The sequence below is a fragment of the Scatophagus argus genome, chromosome 9 (assembly GCF_020382885.2).
Source record: "Scatophagus argus isolate fScaArg1 chromosome 9, fScaArg1.pri, whole genome shotgun sequence".
NCBI classification, from domain to species: Eukaryota; Metazoa; Chordata; class Actinopteri; family Scatophagidae; genus Scatophagus; species Scatophagus argus.
Window position 1 is genome coordinate 17,821,214 of NC_058501.1, and position 22,028 is coordinate 17,843,241.

Sequence of the window (22,028 nt, forward strand, 5' to 3'; positions counted from 1 at the left end):
TGCCTGACCTTTAAGATAAACCAGATGATCTGCTTCCTAAGCTTAATTTGACTGCACAACTGTAATCATGATCGTGATAAAGATCTGTGGCGCTTACAAGGCACCATATTGCCCACATACTCCTGCTGAGTAACTAATTTACTGAAACCTTAAAACCAGACTGCACAAAACACTGTTGTCTGTTTCGAATAGCGAACACGTTAAAATCCACATTACACTTTGAATAGAGCAATGGTAGGAGGAAGTAAATTAAGAATCTGTGTCTGTAGAAAGCTGACATGGACCTGCTCTCAGTTATCATGGAGCTACAATCTTGTGGGTGGTTAGCACCCTTACACAGTGAAGTGTAAGGTTGTGCATTTGACACTTGGGCAGTAGGTCAAAGCAGGATCTTTGGTTGATTGAAGGCTGAGTCTCAAGACGTGTTATCTTTTTTGGAGGGAAAAGCGACTGAGATACCGCAGTTGGTGAAGTTGTAACCATGTACGTGTAGTTCGGCTCCCTTCTATGTAAATCATTGTGTCTAGGTTTCAGCTCATGAACAGGGGCTGAAATTGCTCCCTTTTTCACATAATTCTAGAGGGTCAGACTGTCTTTGCCAGGCTGCTTTCAGCAGGGGAGGAGCACTGCAGATCTACACTAAGATTTTGTCAGGTTTTAAAAGGAAAACCTTGAGGAACACCTAAGCCTGCCTGTGGTGGAGGCAGACTCAGAAGGCTTGTGTTTGGTTTTTCTCATAATATTTTTGTTTACTGGATGATCAACAACAAATGAACGAAAAGTAGCAAAGGTCCCCAGCTGTCCAGTGTCACCCAAACGCCCCAACCTCAAGTCCATCAGGGTGCCTCAGTTTGCCTGCCTTTCTGATGGCGGTCACTTGAAGGAATAAAAAGAGATGCCACTGCACCATGTTGAATAAGATTTGTCTGGATTGGTACACTGACTTGCTGACAGAGCTGAGCCCGAAGGCAATTCAACAACGTACTCTGGAAAGTACTTCCCGGTGGCATTGTGATTTTCATATGGCAAAAGGATGTGTGCACATGTTGAGTGATGAGAGGGGCGTTGTTTGACACTTAAACCAACTAGCACTGGTGCAAATGTTTAGCGAATGAAGTTATGACTTTAAAACACACACAAACACATAGCCTACATTTATTCTTAAGAAACATTATGTAATCCAGATTGAGAGTACCATCTGTGACCCTGCCAGTGACGGCAATGACCCGCTGAAGCATTTCATGCAGCTTTGACTCTTTGGCTCTGTATCACACAGACATTCTATTAGTCATGCCTGCCTGGGTACTAATAGCACTTAACCAAGTCTGAAACTATTGAAGATTGACCCTGGGGGCATGCCACACCATACTGACCTGGACGAGTAGTGTTACAACACTGATCCACTTGAGCGGTCACTCCTTTACACCTTTTGGTTAAATTTAAATCCATGAACGAGAAGCCAAACCCATTAATGTGTTACGACAGTCATTTGGAAGCGTTTTGGTTGTGACCCTACCATTAAGTTCAAGTGTAAAGATAACATGAAAATACAACTCATGCAATACAATGGCCTGTCATGATAACTACTTATCATCACTACTTTATGCTCACTACTTAATATGGCATTAAATTGTCATTTTAAGACCATTTTATCCCATTTTTACAATGATAGTATACTGTATCCCACGCAGATAAAACATAGCTTCAAGACCAGCAAAACACTTACTCAGATGCTTCTGATTCTGTTTGTACTTTCGGCTTTTGTGACCAGACATGATGTCACACACAAAAATAAGATCCGTGTAATGACTTTTGTGATAAATACAATAAAACGATGACCACTCAGCACATTAGAGTTCAGTATTACAGGTATCATATTGGGGAGCTCCTCTCAGCTGATACCAGTTGTAGTGAGCGCAGCATCTCATTCAGTGTGTCGTCTGTCTCCAGCTAGTTGTTTGTAGCTAAAGAAGGCCATAAAAGGCCAAGCATCTTACAGTCTACTACAAGGCTGTTTTAAAGGACCGTGAATTGCTTCATTTGGAATGGGATTGTTTGTATGCACTCTTTTATGATGGTGAGATTAAGATGACTTCTGTTACATGGGATCATATGGAAACAGAGGATATGAATATGGACTACTGATGCATGCATGCTTGTGATATACACACACAATTTCTGACTTGAGAGTACAGATTTAGTGTTCCTGAATTAGAAAGAAAAAGGAATGAAGATGGGGATAATTGTGGTCAGGCTGTGTATTTATAGCATGTCCATCCTCTAGAGCTGTAACAGATTTGGAGCTTAGTCTGCAGTAAGTGCTTATATATAGTGGGTCTTAGTGCCTTCTGATGTACTGTCCTCATAGGCTGATTATCAACAAGTTTTCTACTCTGGAGTTTCCCTTCTACCATGCTTGTGTCCTCATCCAACCTTCCAGGTTGTCCCCCTCTGTACCTATAAATCTAGTTGGATCATTTAAGGCTTAGAGTGAGAGCGACAGTCAACAAAAACGACACACATGCACACGCACCCACGTCAATGTTGTCACCTGGTTTGACACAAGAGCCGCCATCAGTCCTTCACGACAACAGACACTGGAAATAAAACGTCTCAAGAGCCACATCAATAGTAATGTGGCAAGAGGATTGATGGCACTAAAGATTAATGAAGTTTTAAAAGAGGCGCACAAACACACATGTGCATGCTAACGGTCCCCATATGGAGCAAACTGCTGGAAAGCAGGCCACCTTGTGCCCTTCATGTGGAGAAAACCTGGAGTCTGCTGATAATGGAGACCACAGTCAGCATGTGGCAATTAGCATGCAAGCACATGCTCACATACTTGAAAAGGAAAATCTGTTTTGAAGTGTTCTTTTTATCACTTAGCCTTTTGTAATTATTATTTTTACCCCAATGGTCTTATTGTTTCCTCTCTGCCATGCACATGGTGGAATTTCCCTTAATCAGGACTCCTGCATTGTGTGCGTGCGTGCGTGTGTTTGTGTGTGGACATGTCCGTATATGTTGGCTTTCCGTTGAGGGGACACAGCCTTAGTCCATGCGTCATCCTGGTCTCCCGCTCCCACGGCTGCTGTGATATTCCCACTCCTGTTGAGAGGATTACACTCACAATGTGCGCGTGTGTTGGTGTGCGGATGTGTGCGTGTATGTTTGTGTTTGGACATGACTGACGGTGAAAAAGGTTAGGGCTGTTGTTTCTTTTCTTTTTTAATTTAATAATAAGTAAGTTTGGGTCAGATCTATCATAAATTCAGACATTTTCCAGTCGTTGCTTTGACATTCCTCAAACTCAAACACATGCAACACCCAGCAAATTACATGCAGTGAAACACACAGGAGCAGTGGGCTGCATCAGGCGCCTGGGGAGCAATGAGAGGAAGGACACAATCTTTAACCTGCAGCTGTATTTTAGTTATGAGGGATCATTTGGCAGGACAAGGAAGCAGACCTGTCCGCTAATAAAAACACCAGGCCTTCACCCCTCCTCCCGATTCCCCGCACCACCAGCTCGCCTTCATAGACGAGCTGATCCACAAAGGAGAGTGGCAGAAAATGAAGCCTGTTGCCAATCAGTCATTGCAGTGTGCTGGCTTAATGAGTGTAATCATGCTAAGAGGTCCCAGCTACTAGAGACCTCCAGGGCCCCCTGTCCTCTAGTCAGCAGCCCACATTGGCTCCAGCACTGTGGTCAGAGGTCAGGGGGGCTGCCACGCACAGCTGGCAAAGATTAACAACACAGCACATGTGCACATTCGCATACACAATTGCGCCATTGTACCATGCAGGCTTGCTTGCACACAAGTTTGCAGTGTTTGCTTCATTTCCAGCACTCGTTTAAGTATGATGGGCCACCACAGCTGGAAACTTGCCCACAGCACATAAATAGAGTGAAGTGTCACAAGATGCCTGAGCATGATGCTGTGAATTCAGAAATTTGTTTATCGTATGCCAAAACTTGACGAGAACCTTCATCCAACAGTTTGAGCCTGATGGTGTAACGCCACTGTGTGTGTGTGTTAGTCACCTAGCTGGCTGGGCCTGTTTGTAGGTCAGAAGGCCTCGCTCTGCTGCAGCACTTTGTGTGGAAACACCCAGGGCCACAGGGAAAGTGCAGAGGGAGCAACCAGGGACAGTACCACTGTTTGACTTTGTGTTCAACGTATGCTTGTGTGCATTGTCCTCCCGGTGTCTTTGTCTGCAGCATGTATGTGTTTAGTTTACATGAGCGCTGGGTGTGAGTGTGTGTGCATGTCATTGTCCCTGGCTGAATGAGGCTTTTATTTTCTATGAGGGTGGAATGCACACACACCAGAGTGTGCTCGAGTACATATTTGCACCCACGGAGCATGTGACCGGCCCAGTCGGACCCTAACCAGATCTTCCTCTTCATACACACACACACACACATGCAAACGCTGAGCATGTGACACCTTGTCTTATCATATCCCTAACTCAGCCCACATCCCCGTACAAACATTTCATTTCCTTTTTGAGACCGTGAACACTCTACACAAAGCACTCTCACATGTGCGACATACATACACACACCTGAGTGTGAATAGCTGGTGTGTGTGTGTGTAGAGAAGGATCTGGCTGGGATGTGTGTGTAACAGCCAATGCTGACGAAAGAGGCAGAAAATAAACACAGGGCTCATGGGGAGTATTGTAATCCCAACTTCCTGTCACAGTCAGCGCCTATTTACAGCCCAACAATGGGCAAGGCACAGTCTGTCCACTCACACACAAGCGGGTTGGTTTACTTCATTTTTAGTGTTGACATTGGTGTGTGTGTGCGTGCGCGCGCAGAGTGATACTGAAATAGATTGGTGAGCTCATACACATATCATATTAAATGAATATAAAAAAGTTGGCCATAACAGAAAGGTCTTTTGTCCCTAAGTAATACTTCGCTCTCTGAACTGAATGAACACATTTAGTCCAGAATCATTTTCAGTGCCTTTTGGAGCTCCGGTTATTGGTTTGCATTTGTGCTGCTTGTCTTAAAGACTGCTGTGTTTCAGAAGTTTGGTTTGTTTTTTGTTTTGCTAAGTGAACAGATGGAGGAGTTTAGGGCGATAAAAGTTGTTCATATTATTCAAAGTAAGAAATCAAAAACTCAAAATGTCAGGTTTTACAATAGTAAATAATAACGTTGTGGTATTTGCTTGGAAATGCCTTCAAACCTAGTTAAAGCGCTGTGTAGAAATGTCTTTTCATTCATCGCCATTGAGTTTCTGCCTTCTGCTATGTGTCTGTTTGTGTGTGTCTGTTTGTGTGTGTGTGTGTGTGTGTGTGTCGCTCTGCTTTGATCATATTGTTTTGGGCCACAGCAGGTCTGTGTAATCGCAGTCTTAATCCCTGGCCTAGAATCACACACAGTAACAACTGAGTTGATAGAAAGCCTCCCCTCTGTTTCCCTGAAGGCTTTACCTAAATCCATACTTGCATTGATTGTTCAATCTACTCTTTCGGTTAAACAGGGAGTGGGATAAAGCTGCATCTCGTGAATGATGTGTTCTCAAGGTGTGGGGGCACACATACACCCATGTGTTTGAGAATGCCTGAATGAGATGGCAGTTACAGAGTCAGGATATGAGAGCTCTGTGTGTGTGTGTATGAGCATACTTGTGTGTAAAGTGTGGTGGGCAGCTAAACAGAGGCACTCAAAGAATCTCTTTCTTCTCTTTTGAAGTGAGTTCAAATGCTCTTCAAAGACTGTCTGCCTGTATGACGGCGCAGGAGGAGGAGGGGGCACGGAGGAAGAATGGGTGACCATGTGCTCTAAACACAGCTTCAGTTGCCGTGGCTAAGATTACGCAAAAGTTGTCGTCTGCTTCCAAATATGTATTTCAGCATTCTTTTTATTAGCTGCATTTGTGAGTGCAGTCAACCGGACACAAAATTTTCATTGGCTACACTCCCTACTATCAGAACGCCATGAGCCAGGGTCAGACAGACCAGTGTGTCAGCACAGTGATATTATTGGCCTTTGGGTTGTGTCAATATTTATGTCATTTATACGCCCAGTTGCCATTTTATTAGGTGCAGCTTGCTAAAACTCATGCAGTCAGGTACAACAGCCAAGAGTAAATCCTACCGTCATGAAAGCTACAATGATCAGTTTTTGTTGAAACTGTTCTGAAAAGGTGTTAACTCAGCTTCGTTGTCGTTTGGGATTTGGGTTGCCTGTCTGTGGGTGAATAGTGAGTGGTATTTTATCCAATTTATTTACATCAAAATATTAACAAGAATGTGTTATCACTGGAAAGATATGCTGAACAGGATGGGACATGTATTTCACTTCCCCTGTTCACTTTTTTATGGGATATGAGCAGGACTGGCCAATAACGTGATAAAAAGGCTGATTCAGAGGCGGGACAGGAAGTTTAATTTTTACTTATTTTTTAAGATCATCATTTTACTCTCTTGTATCTCTGTTTTTTGTCTCTCCTGCATCCAAGATTACAGAAACTAAAAGAACAAGCTGCTTCGTACAGAAAAGCATTGCAGGTTGCTCAGTTCTGCTTTGGACGAGCGAGAAGTGCAGCATGCCATGAAATTTTGATCCAGTTAGGGTTTGCAATGATGCAGTGCGATGCACAAATTACTCTTAGATGCCTTTGTTTGTTGGTTTGTTTGTTTTCCGCACTTGCACTCCGTATTTGCATTGGACCCATTTGTGGGCCTTAGCACAGCCTGTTGACTTTTCTGTCATCAGCTAATTCGATCACAGTCCTGTTGTGGTTTTAATTCTGCTTGACTTCCTGCCCGTCTCTGTCCGTCCCCTCGCTCCCAACTGCTCCTCTCCCCTCCTTCCCGGCCCTTGTGAGTGTCTCCCCTGGAGCAGAAATTACATGCTGCTTTGTGCCTGGCGTAAACAATGTTTTCAACAGTGCAGGCCTGTCCTGTCTCTCCCTCTCTCTCTCTCTCTCTCACTCTCTCACCCCATCGCCTCAGGGGACGAGTGGAGAGTACAGGGAGAGAGTTGGGATAAAGAGGGTGAGATGGATTGATGAGAAAAAGAGAGAGAGGTATCAATAGGATAAAGGGAGAAGAAGAGGAGGAGGAGGAGAAGGAGGGTTGAAGATTGAAAAAGAGCAACAGTCTGTTCCCAGAGCCAAAGTGGCCCAGCCAGTCTGTGTAATAAGCATAATAAGAGGGGGGCGAAGGGCGACACCTCCCCACCACCAAACAGGCAGACACACTAACACACAGACACACCGCCGTCTGGATAACTACCATTCACTATAATGATAGTCAATGGGCTCTGATTAACTCAGCATTACCTACATACCCTGAAGCCCCTATCTTTGTCAGCACACTTCACTTAACTTGTGCCAGCAGACACACGCTGGAGGAAGGGAAATCGGAGCCTAGCGCTATAAAAGCAGGTAGACATGCAGACGTGATGTGCAAATGTGCAGTCTGCGTGAATCTTGTGGTTAATAGCCACAAAGTAAAGTTGAAAGGATGGGTGGTAGTTTTGGTGAGCATGGCACACAAGCTCGGTATCTCCCTGACGAACAAACTCCACCATCTTTGTTCCTCCCTTGCTCTTTATCTTCTCCTCTTTTCTTTGCTGTGTCTCAGCGTGTGAGGCTTGGCTGCCAGGGATCTAGAGGTTACATAAAATGGATGTGGATCTGAGTAAGAAAGCAGAGAGATATTACATAAAGAGCTGTAGCTGGACAAAGGTTAATAAAAATGGAGCCTTGTACTGTAGGCAGGGGCCATCGGCGAGAGAAAGCTTAAAAAAAATAGAGAGAATGGTCATTACATAAACAGATAAAGATGGGGTGAATTATTGGTGGCTTTGCTTTGGTGTTACATAAAGGGATGGGTCCAGCTAGAAAAATGAATAACGGAGCATGTTGCTGTGTGTTGACACTCGTCAGACTAAATCTGAACTTATAAGACCCTAACATGAACCTTTTTTTTTCTAATCTTGGACCTTCATCTAAAAAAAATATATATATATATACTGGAGATGATCAAAGGTATCATACATATAAAACACATACACCTGTGACATGCATCCAGCTGTTGACATGCACTTGTACTCTTAGAATGCCATCTACAGTGCATATTCGGCTGCAGTGTTAATGCTGCATACTCTGACCCCTGACCTCCTGCTTGTTTATTTATCCCTTCACACATCTCTTCTGCTGCTGCTTCACCACTCAGTCCATCCACTGCTTCTCATCTCTCAGTTTTCTCTCTTTTTCATCCCCTCTCTCCCACCCTCTTCCTCCTGCCCCTCCCTTTTACTGGGTCTGCTTTGTGCAAATGTCATACAACACTCGGTAATATCTATCATTAGAGAATGTGGTGGTGGTGATGTGTGTGTGTGTGTGTGTGGAGGGGGGGTTATTGAAATTTGTGCTTGAGTGTGCAGGCACATCTGTCATGGTCTTAAAGACTTCAGGAACAAAATAAAAATTTTTAATGGCATGCACATTTTAAATGAAATGCTTCAGTGTTGTTAACAGGCCAATATTTATGAATCTTGGTAATATGCGTCAAAATCGTTAATTATTTTACCCTGTTGTTTCTTTACACGCTCATTCCACACACTGTCTTCTCTTAATGTTTTATTTATCATTTATATATATATATATCATGTTTTCTTCTCTTTACCAGATACTACTACAACAAGAGGATCCTCCATAAGACCAAAGGCAAGAGGTTCACCTATAAATTCAACTTCAATAAACTGGTTTTGGTCAACTATCCCTTTATCGACATGGGCTCCACTGGTAAGCCTGGACAGTCTGGCGCTGTGTGTGTGTATGTGTGCATGTCTGTACATGTTTAGATAGCACCTAATCCCACAATAGGATAGCGTGATTACATAGGATTACACAGGAGAACACTATATATTATTTCTTAGTATTCTCCCTCTCTTTTTTTTCTCTCTTCCTCCCACCCTCCCTTGACATCTCCAGGAAGCAGTGTTCCTCAGAGTGCTCCACCTGTCCCCACTGGTGCAGGGACTCACTTCCGCTTTCCTCCTTCAACCCCCTCCGAAGTCCTCTCCCCAAATGAGGACCTGCGCAGCCCCGGCAGCATGTTCAGCTCCGTGGCCCGGCGAATGGCGCGTGGCTCCGTCAGCGACTGCAGTGACGGCACCTCGGTCAACTCTGAGATTGAGGAGGGCAACACGGGAGCTGGGGAGGAGAGGGGAGAGAGGGGTGTGAGTGGGGGAGGAGGACCTGGTGGTGGAGGAGGAGGTTATCGAAGTATCATCCATCCCCGTCTGTCTCATGAAACCTTGTTCCGTATGTATGGAGGCCCAGGTAACCCTGCTGGGCACCCAGGCTCTCGTGGCCCCACAGGGCACCGGATCCACCCAGAGCCCCTGTCCCCCTTCCCTGTGTCCCCTCTGCCGGGGCCGGGAGGAGCGGGCCTCCTAGCCCCGCCTCTGTCCCCAGCGCTCTCCATGACTCCGACATCTCACCTTCCTTACACTCCCTCACCCACCCTGTCACCCATGTTAGGCTCCCACTTCTCCTTCAACCCAGAGGACATGAAGCGCTACCTGCAGGCCCACACCCAGTCAGTGTACAACTACGGCCTCAGCCCCAGGGCTTTCCTCCAGTACCCCAACATCGTTATCCCTCAGCCTCACCGGCCCGCTGCAGAAAAGGCTGGTCTGACTGGAGAGAGAGGAGAGAGAGCAGAGCGAGCAGCTACAGCAGGGGGTGGAGAGAGGGGAGGAGAGCGGCACCACCATCCAACTCTGGCCCACTCCGCCCACCACCACCCGCACCCACCTCACTCTGCCCACCCTCACCCCCATTCTCATCCCATGCATCACCCGCTTCACCTGGGCGAGGAGCCTCCACACATGTCTCCCTTCAAGTTCAAGCTGCAGCCACCACCACTGGGCAGGAAGCAGAGGGACAGTCAAAGCCAGAGCAAACCAAGGCAGAGCTCCATGTCCTCAGGCTCAGGATCTGGGTCCATGTCGTCTACCTCTGGCCTGGGCTCCTCGCTGTCGTTTGGCAGCGACCTGAGCTCAGCCAGCGGCTCAGGCATCATCTCTGCCTCGTCCTCAACACAGTCCCTAAACAGTGCAGGACTTCCCAAGATAAAGGTGAGATACAAAAACCCAAACATTCCCTAATGTTATCTAAAGTTTCACAGAGAAAATGTGTGTGACCATAAGATCTTAAAGAGGAGACTTGCATTTAATCTACTCTCTTTACAACACTCACACGTTGTCTAAAAGCAAACATGTTTCTAGTAAAGCTATATTTTGAAATACTTATTTATAATGTATAAATAAAATGCTTATCAATGGTGTTCACTGTCTTTTAAAACACTGCTGGTATAAAAATCTGTTATGCTAATTATCTGTCAGTGAGTTCCTCCATCTGTTGTTTTCTAGCTGTGTTCACATTTGGCTCTTTTTCCACTTTTGTCTGACTGTCCAGGTGGAGCCCATCTCTGATATCGAGTCAGAGGAAGAGGTGGAGGTGACCGACATTAGCGATGAGGATCCAGATGAGAGAGATGAGGAGTTTGAGCTCTTCTCCCCTCGTCACTCCAGAGCGCCTGACCACCACCACCACCACCGCCGCCGCCTTGCTAATGGCACAGCGGCCCCCCAACATCAATCCCATACTGATGAGGACCTGGACGAGGATGTCTTCAAAGCCCCCGCTCCGCCTCCACCTGGCCTGATGCCCTTCTTCACCTCACAGCACATACACTCCAATGCGCATCGCGCTCTGCCCACCCTCAAGACTGAACCCATCGACCCAGGGGACAGTAACACACCACCACCTCAGACGGGCTCAGCGGGAGCTCCCCAGACGAAGTGCATCCCCCTCAAGCTGCGCTTCAAGAGACGCTGGAGCGAAGACCAGCGAATGGAGGCCTCACAGGAGGAGTCAGACGACAAGAAAGTACGACCAGAGGAGGAGAGGGAAAGACAGAGGCAAAGTAATGGGCGGATGGAGATGGAGGAGGATGGGACGGGCAGCGGAGAAGGGGACAGTCCTCCCCCGTTGCCGTACGAGGGCTCTTTAGCCACACCGTTGAGGGTGAGCGCTGAACTACATCGTGCCACTGCGCAGCTGTCTCTGGAGAACAAAGACTGTTGATGAGAGACACAGCACAAACACTACTGCTCCAGTAGCACTGTAGGTGGTACAGGAGTATGTAAATGGTTCCTCTGTAATCCCTCTCCCACACTGACAAACTAGATGTCTGAAACCTCCAGTGAACTGAGAGCACAGTCCAACATACACACATACAAAACCAACACCTCAGAGACAGCCTGACTCTTGTTCTGTCGGATCCCCCTCCAATCCTCTGTCTGGATCAGGGCTTTTCTGGGACACATCCTCTGGGAGGTGGGACTCACTCAAACTCAGCCATCCCAGGCACGGTGACTTTAAAGGGGCTGAAATCAGAGGGAGGCTCCCTTTTGGAACTTGGCACCAACTTCACCTCCCACCTGGCCAGTGATTCTCCAGATGCCCTGCCCCAGTAGCACAGCCCCTGCCTTCGGGCCCCACCATAAGAATCAGCAGTCTGTCAGCTCTTTCCTCAGGGGAAACACACTCCCTTATAGCCCAGCAACACACCTAGGATGACAATGTACACACTCTCCCCTATGCTACTTTTCCTATAAGCTGACGGGATTTTGATAAGTGCCTGTATCTATAAACCCACAGCCCTGGAGTGACATGGAAGGGAACAAAGACCGGAGCAGACTGCTATGTTCATTAAGTCATGAAACCCTCGTAACGCTTGCCAGATACTAAAAAGTGAAAAAGAAAGTGTGTCTTCAAGATTGAAGAGTGGGGCTGTTGGGTGTTGTCGTCTGACTGACTCTTAAACCTGGCCCACTCCACTCAGGGAAGCCATTTGCTGTATGTTTATTGGAATCATGCACACAAACGCACACAAGCAAAAAAAAAAAAAAAAAAAAACGAAAAAAAAAGAAAAAATAAAACCCCGCTCACATTTGAAGCATTGCTTACAGGCACTGCAACGCAAGACTATACACACACTCACATTTTACACATCACACAGACTTTGACTCTGGCACCTTCCTCCTGTCTCTCTCTCTCTCTCTCTCCCATTCGGCCTCCCACTGTCTCTTGTGGACCACCTGTGGAAAGATCATGACTCCACTCGCAGACATAATTTGTAACCCCAGGGAGATGTGAGCAGAGGAAAAGAAGAGAATGAAGAAGTTCTTCATTATAGAAGAAAGAAGGACTGCTGAGGGGACCGCGATGGGAGGGCAGCAGGAGGGAGGGAGGGAGGGAGGGTTCGGGTGGTTCCAGTAACCGCTAACTAGCCTTTCTCACCTCACCTAACATGGCTTGTATACTGAAAATAGTTTCTCTCAAGTCCCAGCAGCACAGAATCCTAGTTCACCAGCTGAAGCTCCTCTAACAAACATAGATAGTGTTAAACCGAACCAGCAAAGACGCGCACACACATACACACACACGCACGACACTGCCTTTAAACATAATCCCTCTCTCTCTATGTCTGGCCCACCAGCTCTCCCTGTAGTGACGCCATCCTCAGGTCCTGAGTGTGTGTATGTGTGCGAGTGTGTGTGTGTGTGTGTGTGTGTGCGCATGAGATTGCCAGGCCTGTTAACTACATGAGTGTGAGAGCCTGAGAGAACAGGGAACATCTTAGACCTCACACACACACACACACACACACTCTGCCTCTCTATGCCTTGTTTTTATAGCATGTATAAAAGTGCAAACTGAGCTCTAATAACACAACATACAAACTATATCTTTATATATATTCTAAATAAAATTATAAAGAGAGTTGCGATTTTAAAAGAACCATAGCATTTTAATGATATGATTGATTCAGGATTTTTTTGGTAAATGGATCATTTTGAGTGATAAGATGTGTCACGCCACTCACTAGGTAACGTGGACAGACAGAAGGGGGTGGTGTGGGGTCGGTTTAGAGGTGTGTGTGTGTGTGTGTGTGTGTGTCGGGGGGTGGGGGTCTGAGTATTTTCTTGTACATTTGTTTCATAGACAGACAAGCCAGTGAAAAACAGCACAGGCCAGCCTACCAGAACAAGACTGGCAGGAAAAAAAACAAACAAACAAGCAAAAAAAAAAAAAAAATGAAGCAGGACTCGAACAGACTGCTGATGATTCAGATGTGTGTCTCACTCTGCTGTTCACTTCATTTGCAGTAGCTTGCCCTTTCAGCGCACAGCATTCTGCTCTTTCCTGTCTGTACAGTCTAGCTCAGCTCAGTGGGGTTCTCGCCGGCCCGAGCTGTCCTGGCCTCAGGCTACCTCCTCAGGCTCTGTGTTTGTGTGTGTGTGGGGAGGTGTGTGCTCAGAATTAGCTCATGGGTTATTAGTGAAGTAGTAATCCTGTCTTTTCTGTGAGTTAGCATAATGCTTTGAAAGTTCACTGCAGCTCTGGATCAGGGCAAGGGAGAGAGAGAGAGAGGGTTAAGGGTCATTACTGTAAGACGGCTCGGAGAAGTCGGACACGTGAGCCCCATCCTGCAAGGCCCTCTGCTCAATCTATGCACATTCAAACACACACAAATGATTTGTGAATACCGTTTTAGCGTCTGGGGAGCTTTTAGTCCCTGCTGCCAAGTCATCCAGCCGTCCGATTGGTTAACCGTGCCAAGTTGACCGGCGGCCTGTCCCTGCCTGGCCAGTGACAAGACGGATCTATAGCAGCGAACTGTGAGATAGATGGCCTCCGGGCGGTCTGTGTAGCTGAGCTGATTGAATTTCCTCATCAGACCCCTGTGGTCTGGACTGGAGCATGTCACAACATGCGCACACGCTGTCTCACACACACACACACGCACACACACACACACCCTCAGAGACCCTCACACGCCCTCACCCCCACCAGGTCCTGTGTCTGTATTTGAACTGACAGCTGCCTTACTACTACTTGTCATATCTCAGCAACAGATGAGGCGTCAATCTCACCTGCTCTGCGCTCTTTCTATTTTTCTCTCAGTTTAATTTTTTTCCTCGCCCAGTTGCAGCCGTTGTCTAACTTCCTGCTAACTGCGGCGCGATCTGACTCACGATGTTGCAGGGTAAAAATAAAAAAAAAAAAAGAGATTGATTGGACTCTGATTGTAACACAGGCTCTCTCTCTCATCCTGTTTCAGGCCTCTACAGTCAAAGGACGGTAGATTAACAGCACAAAGATTACGTTTCTCTATCAAAAGCATAAAGGTTTCTCGGTTTATTTTTCTGATGTTGATAGTGCTATTGATTATTGTTGTTGTTGTTATTGTTCTCATTTGGGTTATTTACCTCTCCACTTGGCATTATTATTATTCCATGGCTCTGTTAGCTGTTGCTTTTTATGTTGTGTACATCACTTTGGATTATGTGACAACCCCCTCCCTCCCCCTCAGACTCCATTCCCTCCTTTCAAACCTTCAGCCTTCACCTTAACCCCCCCCTCCAAAACCTGAGAGCCTGAGACCTTTTTCTTGTCTTTTAGTTTTTACAAATGTAATATAACTAAGATGTGTAATATTAATTTTGATGCTGACAGAGAAATAACATCGGGGACTGAGAGGGACAATGGCAGAGGATTTTACCTTTTTTTTTTTTTTTTGTCATGTATTGTAATTTTTATTTTATAATGTTACTTTTTTTTTCCTCTCTCTCTTGCTCTTGTATATTTTTTCTTGTAATTTTTTCAGAGGGGCTGGGGGTTGTATCATTTTAAAAGAAGAAAAAAGATGTGTATTGTTTGACTGTGTAAAGGTCTATCTTCTCCCTCTTTCAGTCTCTCTTCTTTCGCCTCATCTCCCCCGAGCAGTTACATAACACTCAGATGGAGAGATGAGAGTTAATACCATGATGTAACATTGAATTTCTCTACTTCTTTCGTGTTATTTTTCCAAACTTGTAATTAAGCTGTAATCAGGGTTAATTAAAACCAGTCAAAACCCACTATGAATATCTCTGTTTGTTTATGTCTGCTCTTCTGTCATACATCCATATTTATTAATGACAAATATAATCACACAGCGGAGTTTTAATACTTGTAAACAAAGAGATTAACCTCTGCATTTTTGTCTCGTTAATAGCAAGCCGACAGTCGTACGAGGCCTCTAGGTATTTCTGTGGCTGCTTCAGAATTACAGCGAAAACAAAATGAAATTGAAAACTTCGCTTTAAGCTTTTTGAAAATTAGTAAACAAAACTCTGCTGTCTAAATTTATGAGAAGATTGTTACCAGTCAAGTATTTATATGTTAAATGAAAGCTTCAGCCAGCAGGCCGTTAGCTTAGCTTAGCAGGATGATTTGACCGGCTGTTTCCACTCTTCAAGCGACATGCTGTGCTGAGCTAACCAGATGCTAGCTTTAGCCTCATAGTTAATAAGCTGGCAAAGGTTCTCGGCCAGAAAGTAAGAATAAGTATTTCCCAAAATGTCAAACTTGTAAATGTACAAATGTACTCGAGTATTAATTATTATTCTTTTTTATTCAAAGATGTTTATTTCAAGGATCGATTAAGCTTTTTACAGTAAGTAAAAAACAGTAAATCTGAATTAAGACAAAACATTTAAAATAATTTTTTGAAAAATCAGCCCTGTAAATACACTTCTGCTCAAGTCACATGATATTTCACAATATTTAATTGTATAAGAGGAAAAGCAGGCTTTTATTTTGGCTTGTGTGATCCCTGATATTTTGCGTGGATGAATTGAACACACACACACACACACACACTCAAGGTTGCCACGATGCAGAGGCCTCTGATGTTGTACATTTATTAGTGATAAAGGAAAGCACTTTGTCTGCGGGGCTGTTGTCCACTCACCCACATAATGCTTACACAAGCCTTACCCATCTACCTTTTAACGTGACGTCAGCACCGGCTCCCTTGTCTTAAGCGCTCTTACAGGCACATTTTGTATGTAAGAGGAGGAGGAGGAGGAGGGTGGGTGAGTCGCTGGAGCAAAGAGATGTTAAAATGCAAACCAGAACAGGAAACACCATAGAACCTGAACCTAAAAGTACGGAGACCTAGTTTTCAATCGTTTTAAGCAAATGATGGTAATTGCTTGCTGGCAAAGTTGTTTTATAACTAGATGATGTCGCAAATACATGAGGATTGGTATGAAATCATGAAAAGAATCACATTTTTATTAGATTGATGTTTTCGGTTGTTTTCGTACACAGCAATTCCTGCAGTTCAGTGCAAAAGTGGCCTGACGACGTTGTTGCGGGGCAGGAGTGACAGAAAGCACGCGACGTCTGACAGGATAAACGATAAGGTTTTCATTCTTCTCATGTCCGTCTTAATGATTCAGCTCTGGCTTGCTTGTCTGCGCTGAGAGAGTTGTTGGTGAGTGTAATCATCCCTCCTCTCCATACTGGCTGTGAAGTGATCCTTTCCTAACTACGCTGCACATGATTGGGGACCGAATCCACACTCCTCTGTTCATGCAAAAATGCATTCAAGTGTACCACGAAACAATGTGCGGTTTCAGCAGCCTGAGCCAGTCAAATCGCATGGCTTTCTTTCGAATTCAGACGTTTTAATAGCTCTTTGTGTTTCCTTACTGTGTGGCAGTAACAGGAAGAGGCCATTCTGTGTTAACATGACTGTAGCTTTTACAAGGTACCCACGCTACTTAAACTCAGACTACTGAGGCCTCGTATTAACTTTTGCTGAATATCGGGATGCACTTTCATTCTGAATGATGACTGTGGATTTTGTTCTCCGCCTCTTGCAGAGTACGCACACCAGCAGCCTGCGTGGAGAGGAAGAATTGTTACAGCGACTTTTCAGCATTCATACGGGGCACGTGAGTACTGCATGAACATAAGCTGGTCGGGAAATGGGATCAGGGTTGGAAGATGAATTCAAAGGGTCATGAGGTGATTAATGAGACAGGAAAGAAGTGCACTTCAAATGTATATTCTTGAATGTTATTTAATCTAATCTTTGCTCGTCAGTATCAAAGTTTTAAGTCTTCAGGCCTCTGACAGTTACATGAAACAGCACAATGGTTGAATGGATGGAGAAAATCCCAGTAGCTGAACTTCTTATGAGCCAAATACATGTTTAACCTGTGAAGTGGGACACTGCTTCGCTTTAAGAGAACCAATGCTTCGAACAGTTCGTTGACGCAGATGTGTGACATCATGTGACCTGGGTTTACCTTCACTGACCGTGGTGTGGGTCACTGTATGCAAGTGTGTGTGTGTGAGGCATTTCAGGCCCCCACTGTTGACACGCCACTAACCCAGGTGCTCCATTCACAGCGGAGGAGAGAAAAGAGAGAGACCACAGGAACCACTGCACTCTCTCACCTGTGCCACATCTCTCTCCCTTCGCTTCCTCTGAGCGCCTGCTTTCGCAGAAACCTGTGCAGAGCCAGCTCGGTGCTCCACATATAACCACAACCTGCTGCACAGCAAGAAGCCTTTGTCAAGACACACACACCACTGTTGCATATTCTGTGAGAGTTACGGTACAGTGACATACGGAGGCATGCTAGTAACTTCACCACATCCTCCACCATACAGAGAAAAGCTGCACCGCACAGGAGTGAGTGACGGCACTTTGTCACACCAAGCACAGACGAGTGTTTGCGCATATTGATGTGGTTTGTTTGAAACTCTGGTGCTTGTATTTCCTTTTTCTCCTTCCTTCCCACCAGTCTTTCTGTTCGACACATTTGACCCCGAAAAGAAAGCGCATATTAATTTATCTCCCATTCAGCACTACTGAGATGTCAGGCACTGACCTGATGTGTAAAGACTGAATTAAGACTTAATGAAATATGCCTGACGTTTGTACATCATCAAAACAAAAATGATCCACTTGTTCTCTCCTTATTTCGCATTGGATGTCTCCCCCTGTTGTTGAAATACTGCACTGCATTTGTAATGCTGTGTTTGTTAACTGTGTTGAGATTTCTTTTCCTTCACTCAGTTGCCAATGAAATACCATCATCTAACAGGAACTAGAAGTTTGTATTGGTTTGGATTAATGTGGTTCTGCAGCTTTAAGTCACTTGTCACTTACTGAACAACGGGCCCATGAGTTGCTTTTGCCTCCCCAGATTAAACGTAATCATGCAGTAAGCCAGTAAAATATTGAGCAAATGAGCAATTTCATACACAACACATTTATATTTGCACTTCCAAACACACTCAAGACAAAAAATATGTGCTATAAACATTAAAATAATTACATATAACCATCAAAACAAAAAAATAACATGTTAACCCTTTTAGCACCATAATAATAGATATATTTCTTAAAACGCCTGGTCTTTTTGTCTATTTTTGTCAATAATTGTGTCATAAAATGTGCCGCGGTGTCACCGGTGATCCCTGTGGTTTTAAAAGGGTTAAATAAGTACAGCTATAAATACAGCTACGAAGTCTAACATATTTGTAGGTGAGAGCACAGATTTATTCATTTTGTATCCACGACAGATCATTTTCATTAACAAAAATTGTGATACAATATGAATAAAGGGCGTAATCTGTGTGTCCAAGGACGTCTGCCCCTCTTGTCTTCAGCTCTGGGACATGACATGGACTCAGAGGAACAGCTGAGCGGTGTTAAGTTACTGTGAACAAGAATGCAGTGAGCACAGGGGCCTACTGTTCTCCGTGCTGCAACTGGTATAAGGATGCCGCAGCCTTGTCAAGCTTTAACGATGCTATGATCTGCTCTGTGCTTTTTCTCCGGGTGTCATGACCCCATCAGTATTACAATATATGGCTCAGGCTTCAGAGTACATCTGTAAAAGAAAGACTTTTAAACATCTTTGTCTACAGCCGTGTGTCCAGGTTTAATACCAACATGTGCAGGCTCAGGCTCTCCTAAACCCTTAACCTTGCAGGGTCTGAAGGCAGCATCGATCAGACGTTGTTAGACATCGTGACTCCTGCTGCCTCCTCCTGTAAGCTACAGGAGCAGACTTGTCCTCTGCTGATACTTGATACACAAAGAGCCCTTCCATTCCTTCAATAACTCACTCGGCCACTAAAATCCCAAGGTAAAGAGTGCAGAAGTTCAGTGGAAAGAAATAGAAGTGCAAACTATTAAAAGGCTCTTGAGCCCACTTGGTATAAAATTCTTCACTGCTGTTGTAGAGTTTTTTTTCTCAGCCCAGCGTTTCCCGTGGAAGTTTGATGGCTAAAAAAAGAAAAAAAAAAAGAAAGTCAATACACAAAATATGTAAAATCCGACATCATAATTCAAAAGAGCCCAAAATGTGTGGAAATAATTAGCCCTAAACTCAAAGTACAGACGGGGTTAGGGAGCAAAATTCATTTCGTCTTGCAGGTTTCACAAAGATGCCAGCGGCTGTTGAGGGTTTTTACAAAATAATCAAACATTTAAACCTCGTGGCGGGGCTGCACGATGAGTCAGGAGGTCACGCAAGTCTGTCAGATGCATTTTCTGAGAGCCGCGAATGTCTGTGCAAAATTTTAAGCCAGTTCACCTGGAATCCTCACAGTCACAGAGTTTTATCACTGGTTTTGCTCATTGAATCACTTATCACACCATCTCCATCTCCTTTGTGCTTCACTTCTCCAGGGTTTGATGAGGGCATGCGTGGCCTGACTGAACTGGGTGTGAGGTCAAGCTGAGGGTCAGAGGTTGTGCTGCTACTGTGAGCGTCTCTGCTTTAAGGGACCCTGAGGTGAGACACGTTCCTGTGGCCTTTGCTTTCTGTGGACCTCCGCTCAGTTTAGGCTTAGTTTACAGTCTTTGAACAATGGGAACACGACAAGACAAAAAATAAATAAATAGTGCTGAGCTTTAGACTACAGGTAGTTAATTCAAAATCTGTTTTGAGCAAAGTGTCAACGTATTTATTAATTATGTTAACGTCATTGGTCAAGCTCCGGTTATTATCAGTTTCTTTCCTTTTTCTTTTCTCCATTTCTTCCCTCTCTCTGTTGTTCTCTGCTGCGGTCTGTACTTGAGGCTGGATTGACAGCAGAGCCCAGCAGGAGAGGAGGGTCTCTGGTGTTTGACTGACACACCAGTGATGAGTGCACAGAGAGGGTGAAGGGTGAAGGTCAAACGGTCAGGCTCCCCATGCAGAAGGGCAGAGCGGAGCTGGGGAAACAGGGCGGGGGTGGGGGGGGCTTGCTAACAAGGTGGTGTAGCTGGAGGGGTTACATGCAAGGAAAACAGAAAACCACGCTGAAATGTATATGATGAGACTTTATTGATCCTCATAGTGGAGCCATGGAGCCACTGCAATACCCAATAGTTATTGGATACTTTATATGTATGCATATTTTTGACCTTGGAAGCAGCAGTTTGAGAAGAAGGAAAAAAAAAGCTTAGACCTACCATCTTTTTCTCTGATGTAATCTGAATACTTACAGCCATCTGCTCTGTTTTAATGGTCGCAAGGCAAACTTCATCTTGCTGAGGAAGACTGTAGGATGTCACTGAGGGTTCTGGAAAAAGCTGCAATGTGGTTTTAATACAGTTTTGTCTTACAAATCATAGAATGGAGAAAAATGAAATACATTATAGTAGTTATTGTGAAGTTACAGCCAATAGCACAGGATGTGCTCCTATATTCACAATACTGCCTGAATGCTGTTTGGATGTTGTAGTCAGTATAAAAGTTCATTTGCTAACAAATTTGTTTCCTAACATGTAAAACAATATCACGAGTTCCCGCTACAAAAACACTATAGCAAACAAATAGTATGTCTGCAAGTGCAGTAAGACGTGCTAACGGTGAGGCTGCTGAGAAACACGGCCTCTGTTACATGGTCTGTCCACCAGAGGGCGCTGGTAAGTTTGTTTTCACACTGTAAAATGTGCTGCTCGACATGTATCCTGCTCACATTTTTCAATAACCAACTTTAAGCGATCGCTGTGGAAAAGATGTTGATGTTGTGTGTTTAATTTCAGTGAGCAGACCGATGTATTTTTACTGCATATTTTAAATTCAAATATAAGTACGCAGTATGACGGGGGACCGGGAAGTGGTGTTCACTTTAAAGATTGTTTAGCATATTAATATAATATATATTGTTTTATATAATATAATTAATGCTATAATGTGCATTATTGATTTATTTTTATTTGACTTATTTTCTCCTTTCATCCCCGACAAAAACACAATGTCTCTGAGACATTTAACTTTATGAACGCTGTTCATCACTTAAAGTTGCAATGATGAACAACTACAACTAGATGTCACTCTACATCAACATTTTATCAACATCCTACCCCACCACCACCACCACCACCACCCCTTCGCCATGCACAAATAAGAGAATAAGAGAGCACACACACACACACACACTGTCAAACACACACGAGTGGTAGGCATAATCTTACAAAATATCCAGCTCCTTTCAGCCAATCAGAACGTTCATCTGTTTTTAGGTCTACATTATGTCTGCTCTCCCATCACTGAGCTTGAGTGAGAGATCAACATGCATGCATCAGATCAAACCGACAGGGGGCGCTCTTCTTATGAGCTCCCGCATGGCTGTCTGTCTCAGCATGGGTCTGGTTTTCTACTACGCACAGAGCAGAGGGATTATGTAATGTTTACTATTAGGCGACTACATCGTTTGCAAACTAGTGTGATTTGTCATCAACTGTGAAGAAGTTAGATGTCACAAAACATTTGCCGTACATCAAAGTGATCTCACGTGCAAGGATGCCCATCTCACGCACGTGCCCTCCTCTCAAACATGCACATCTTTCAGTAGGTACTCAGCGCAAGTTACAAACATGGGGTTAGCTGAGTTTACGCCAGACCACGCCCCCTCGCTCCAGCTGGTGGCAACACTCCTGATGACATCACCGCCGCGCGCACCCATTGGCCCCGAGACGTTGCATACATGCCCAATCGCCTGCCGGTAAAGTGACGTTAGCCGAGCCCGGTCCCGTTCACTTTCAGTAAAGTGGGCGGGGCAGCGAGATTACCGACGTCAGAGCCAGCGGGATGCTGCGCCGTGATTGGCTGAAAGCGGTGAAAGTGAGCG

At 44.8% G+C, this 22,028-nt stretch overlaps 1 protein-coding gene across 2 annotated transcripts in view; it reads left to right on the forward strand.

Annotated features, from left to right (window-relative positions):
- Window positions 1–14,974, forward strand: part of erfl3 (Ets2 repressor factor like 3) — a 46,902-nt gene extending 31,928 nt beyond the window's left edge. For both annotated transcript variants that reach the window (XM_046399174.1, XM_046399175.1), the window contains exons 3-5: window positions 8,665–8,780; window positions 8,970–10,120; window positions 10,461–14,974. In XM_046399174.1, coding sequence (XP_046255130.1) covers window positions 8,665–8,780; window positions 8,970–10,120; window positions 10,461–11,132 — 1,939 coding nt within the window. In that variant the 3' untranslated portion in view covers window positions 11,133–14,974. The remainder of the gene's footprint in view (window positions 1–8,664; window positions 8,781–8,969; window positions 10,121–10,460) is intronic.
- The last annotated feature ends 7,054 nt before the right edge of the window (window positions 14,975–22,028 follow it).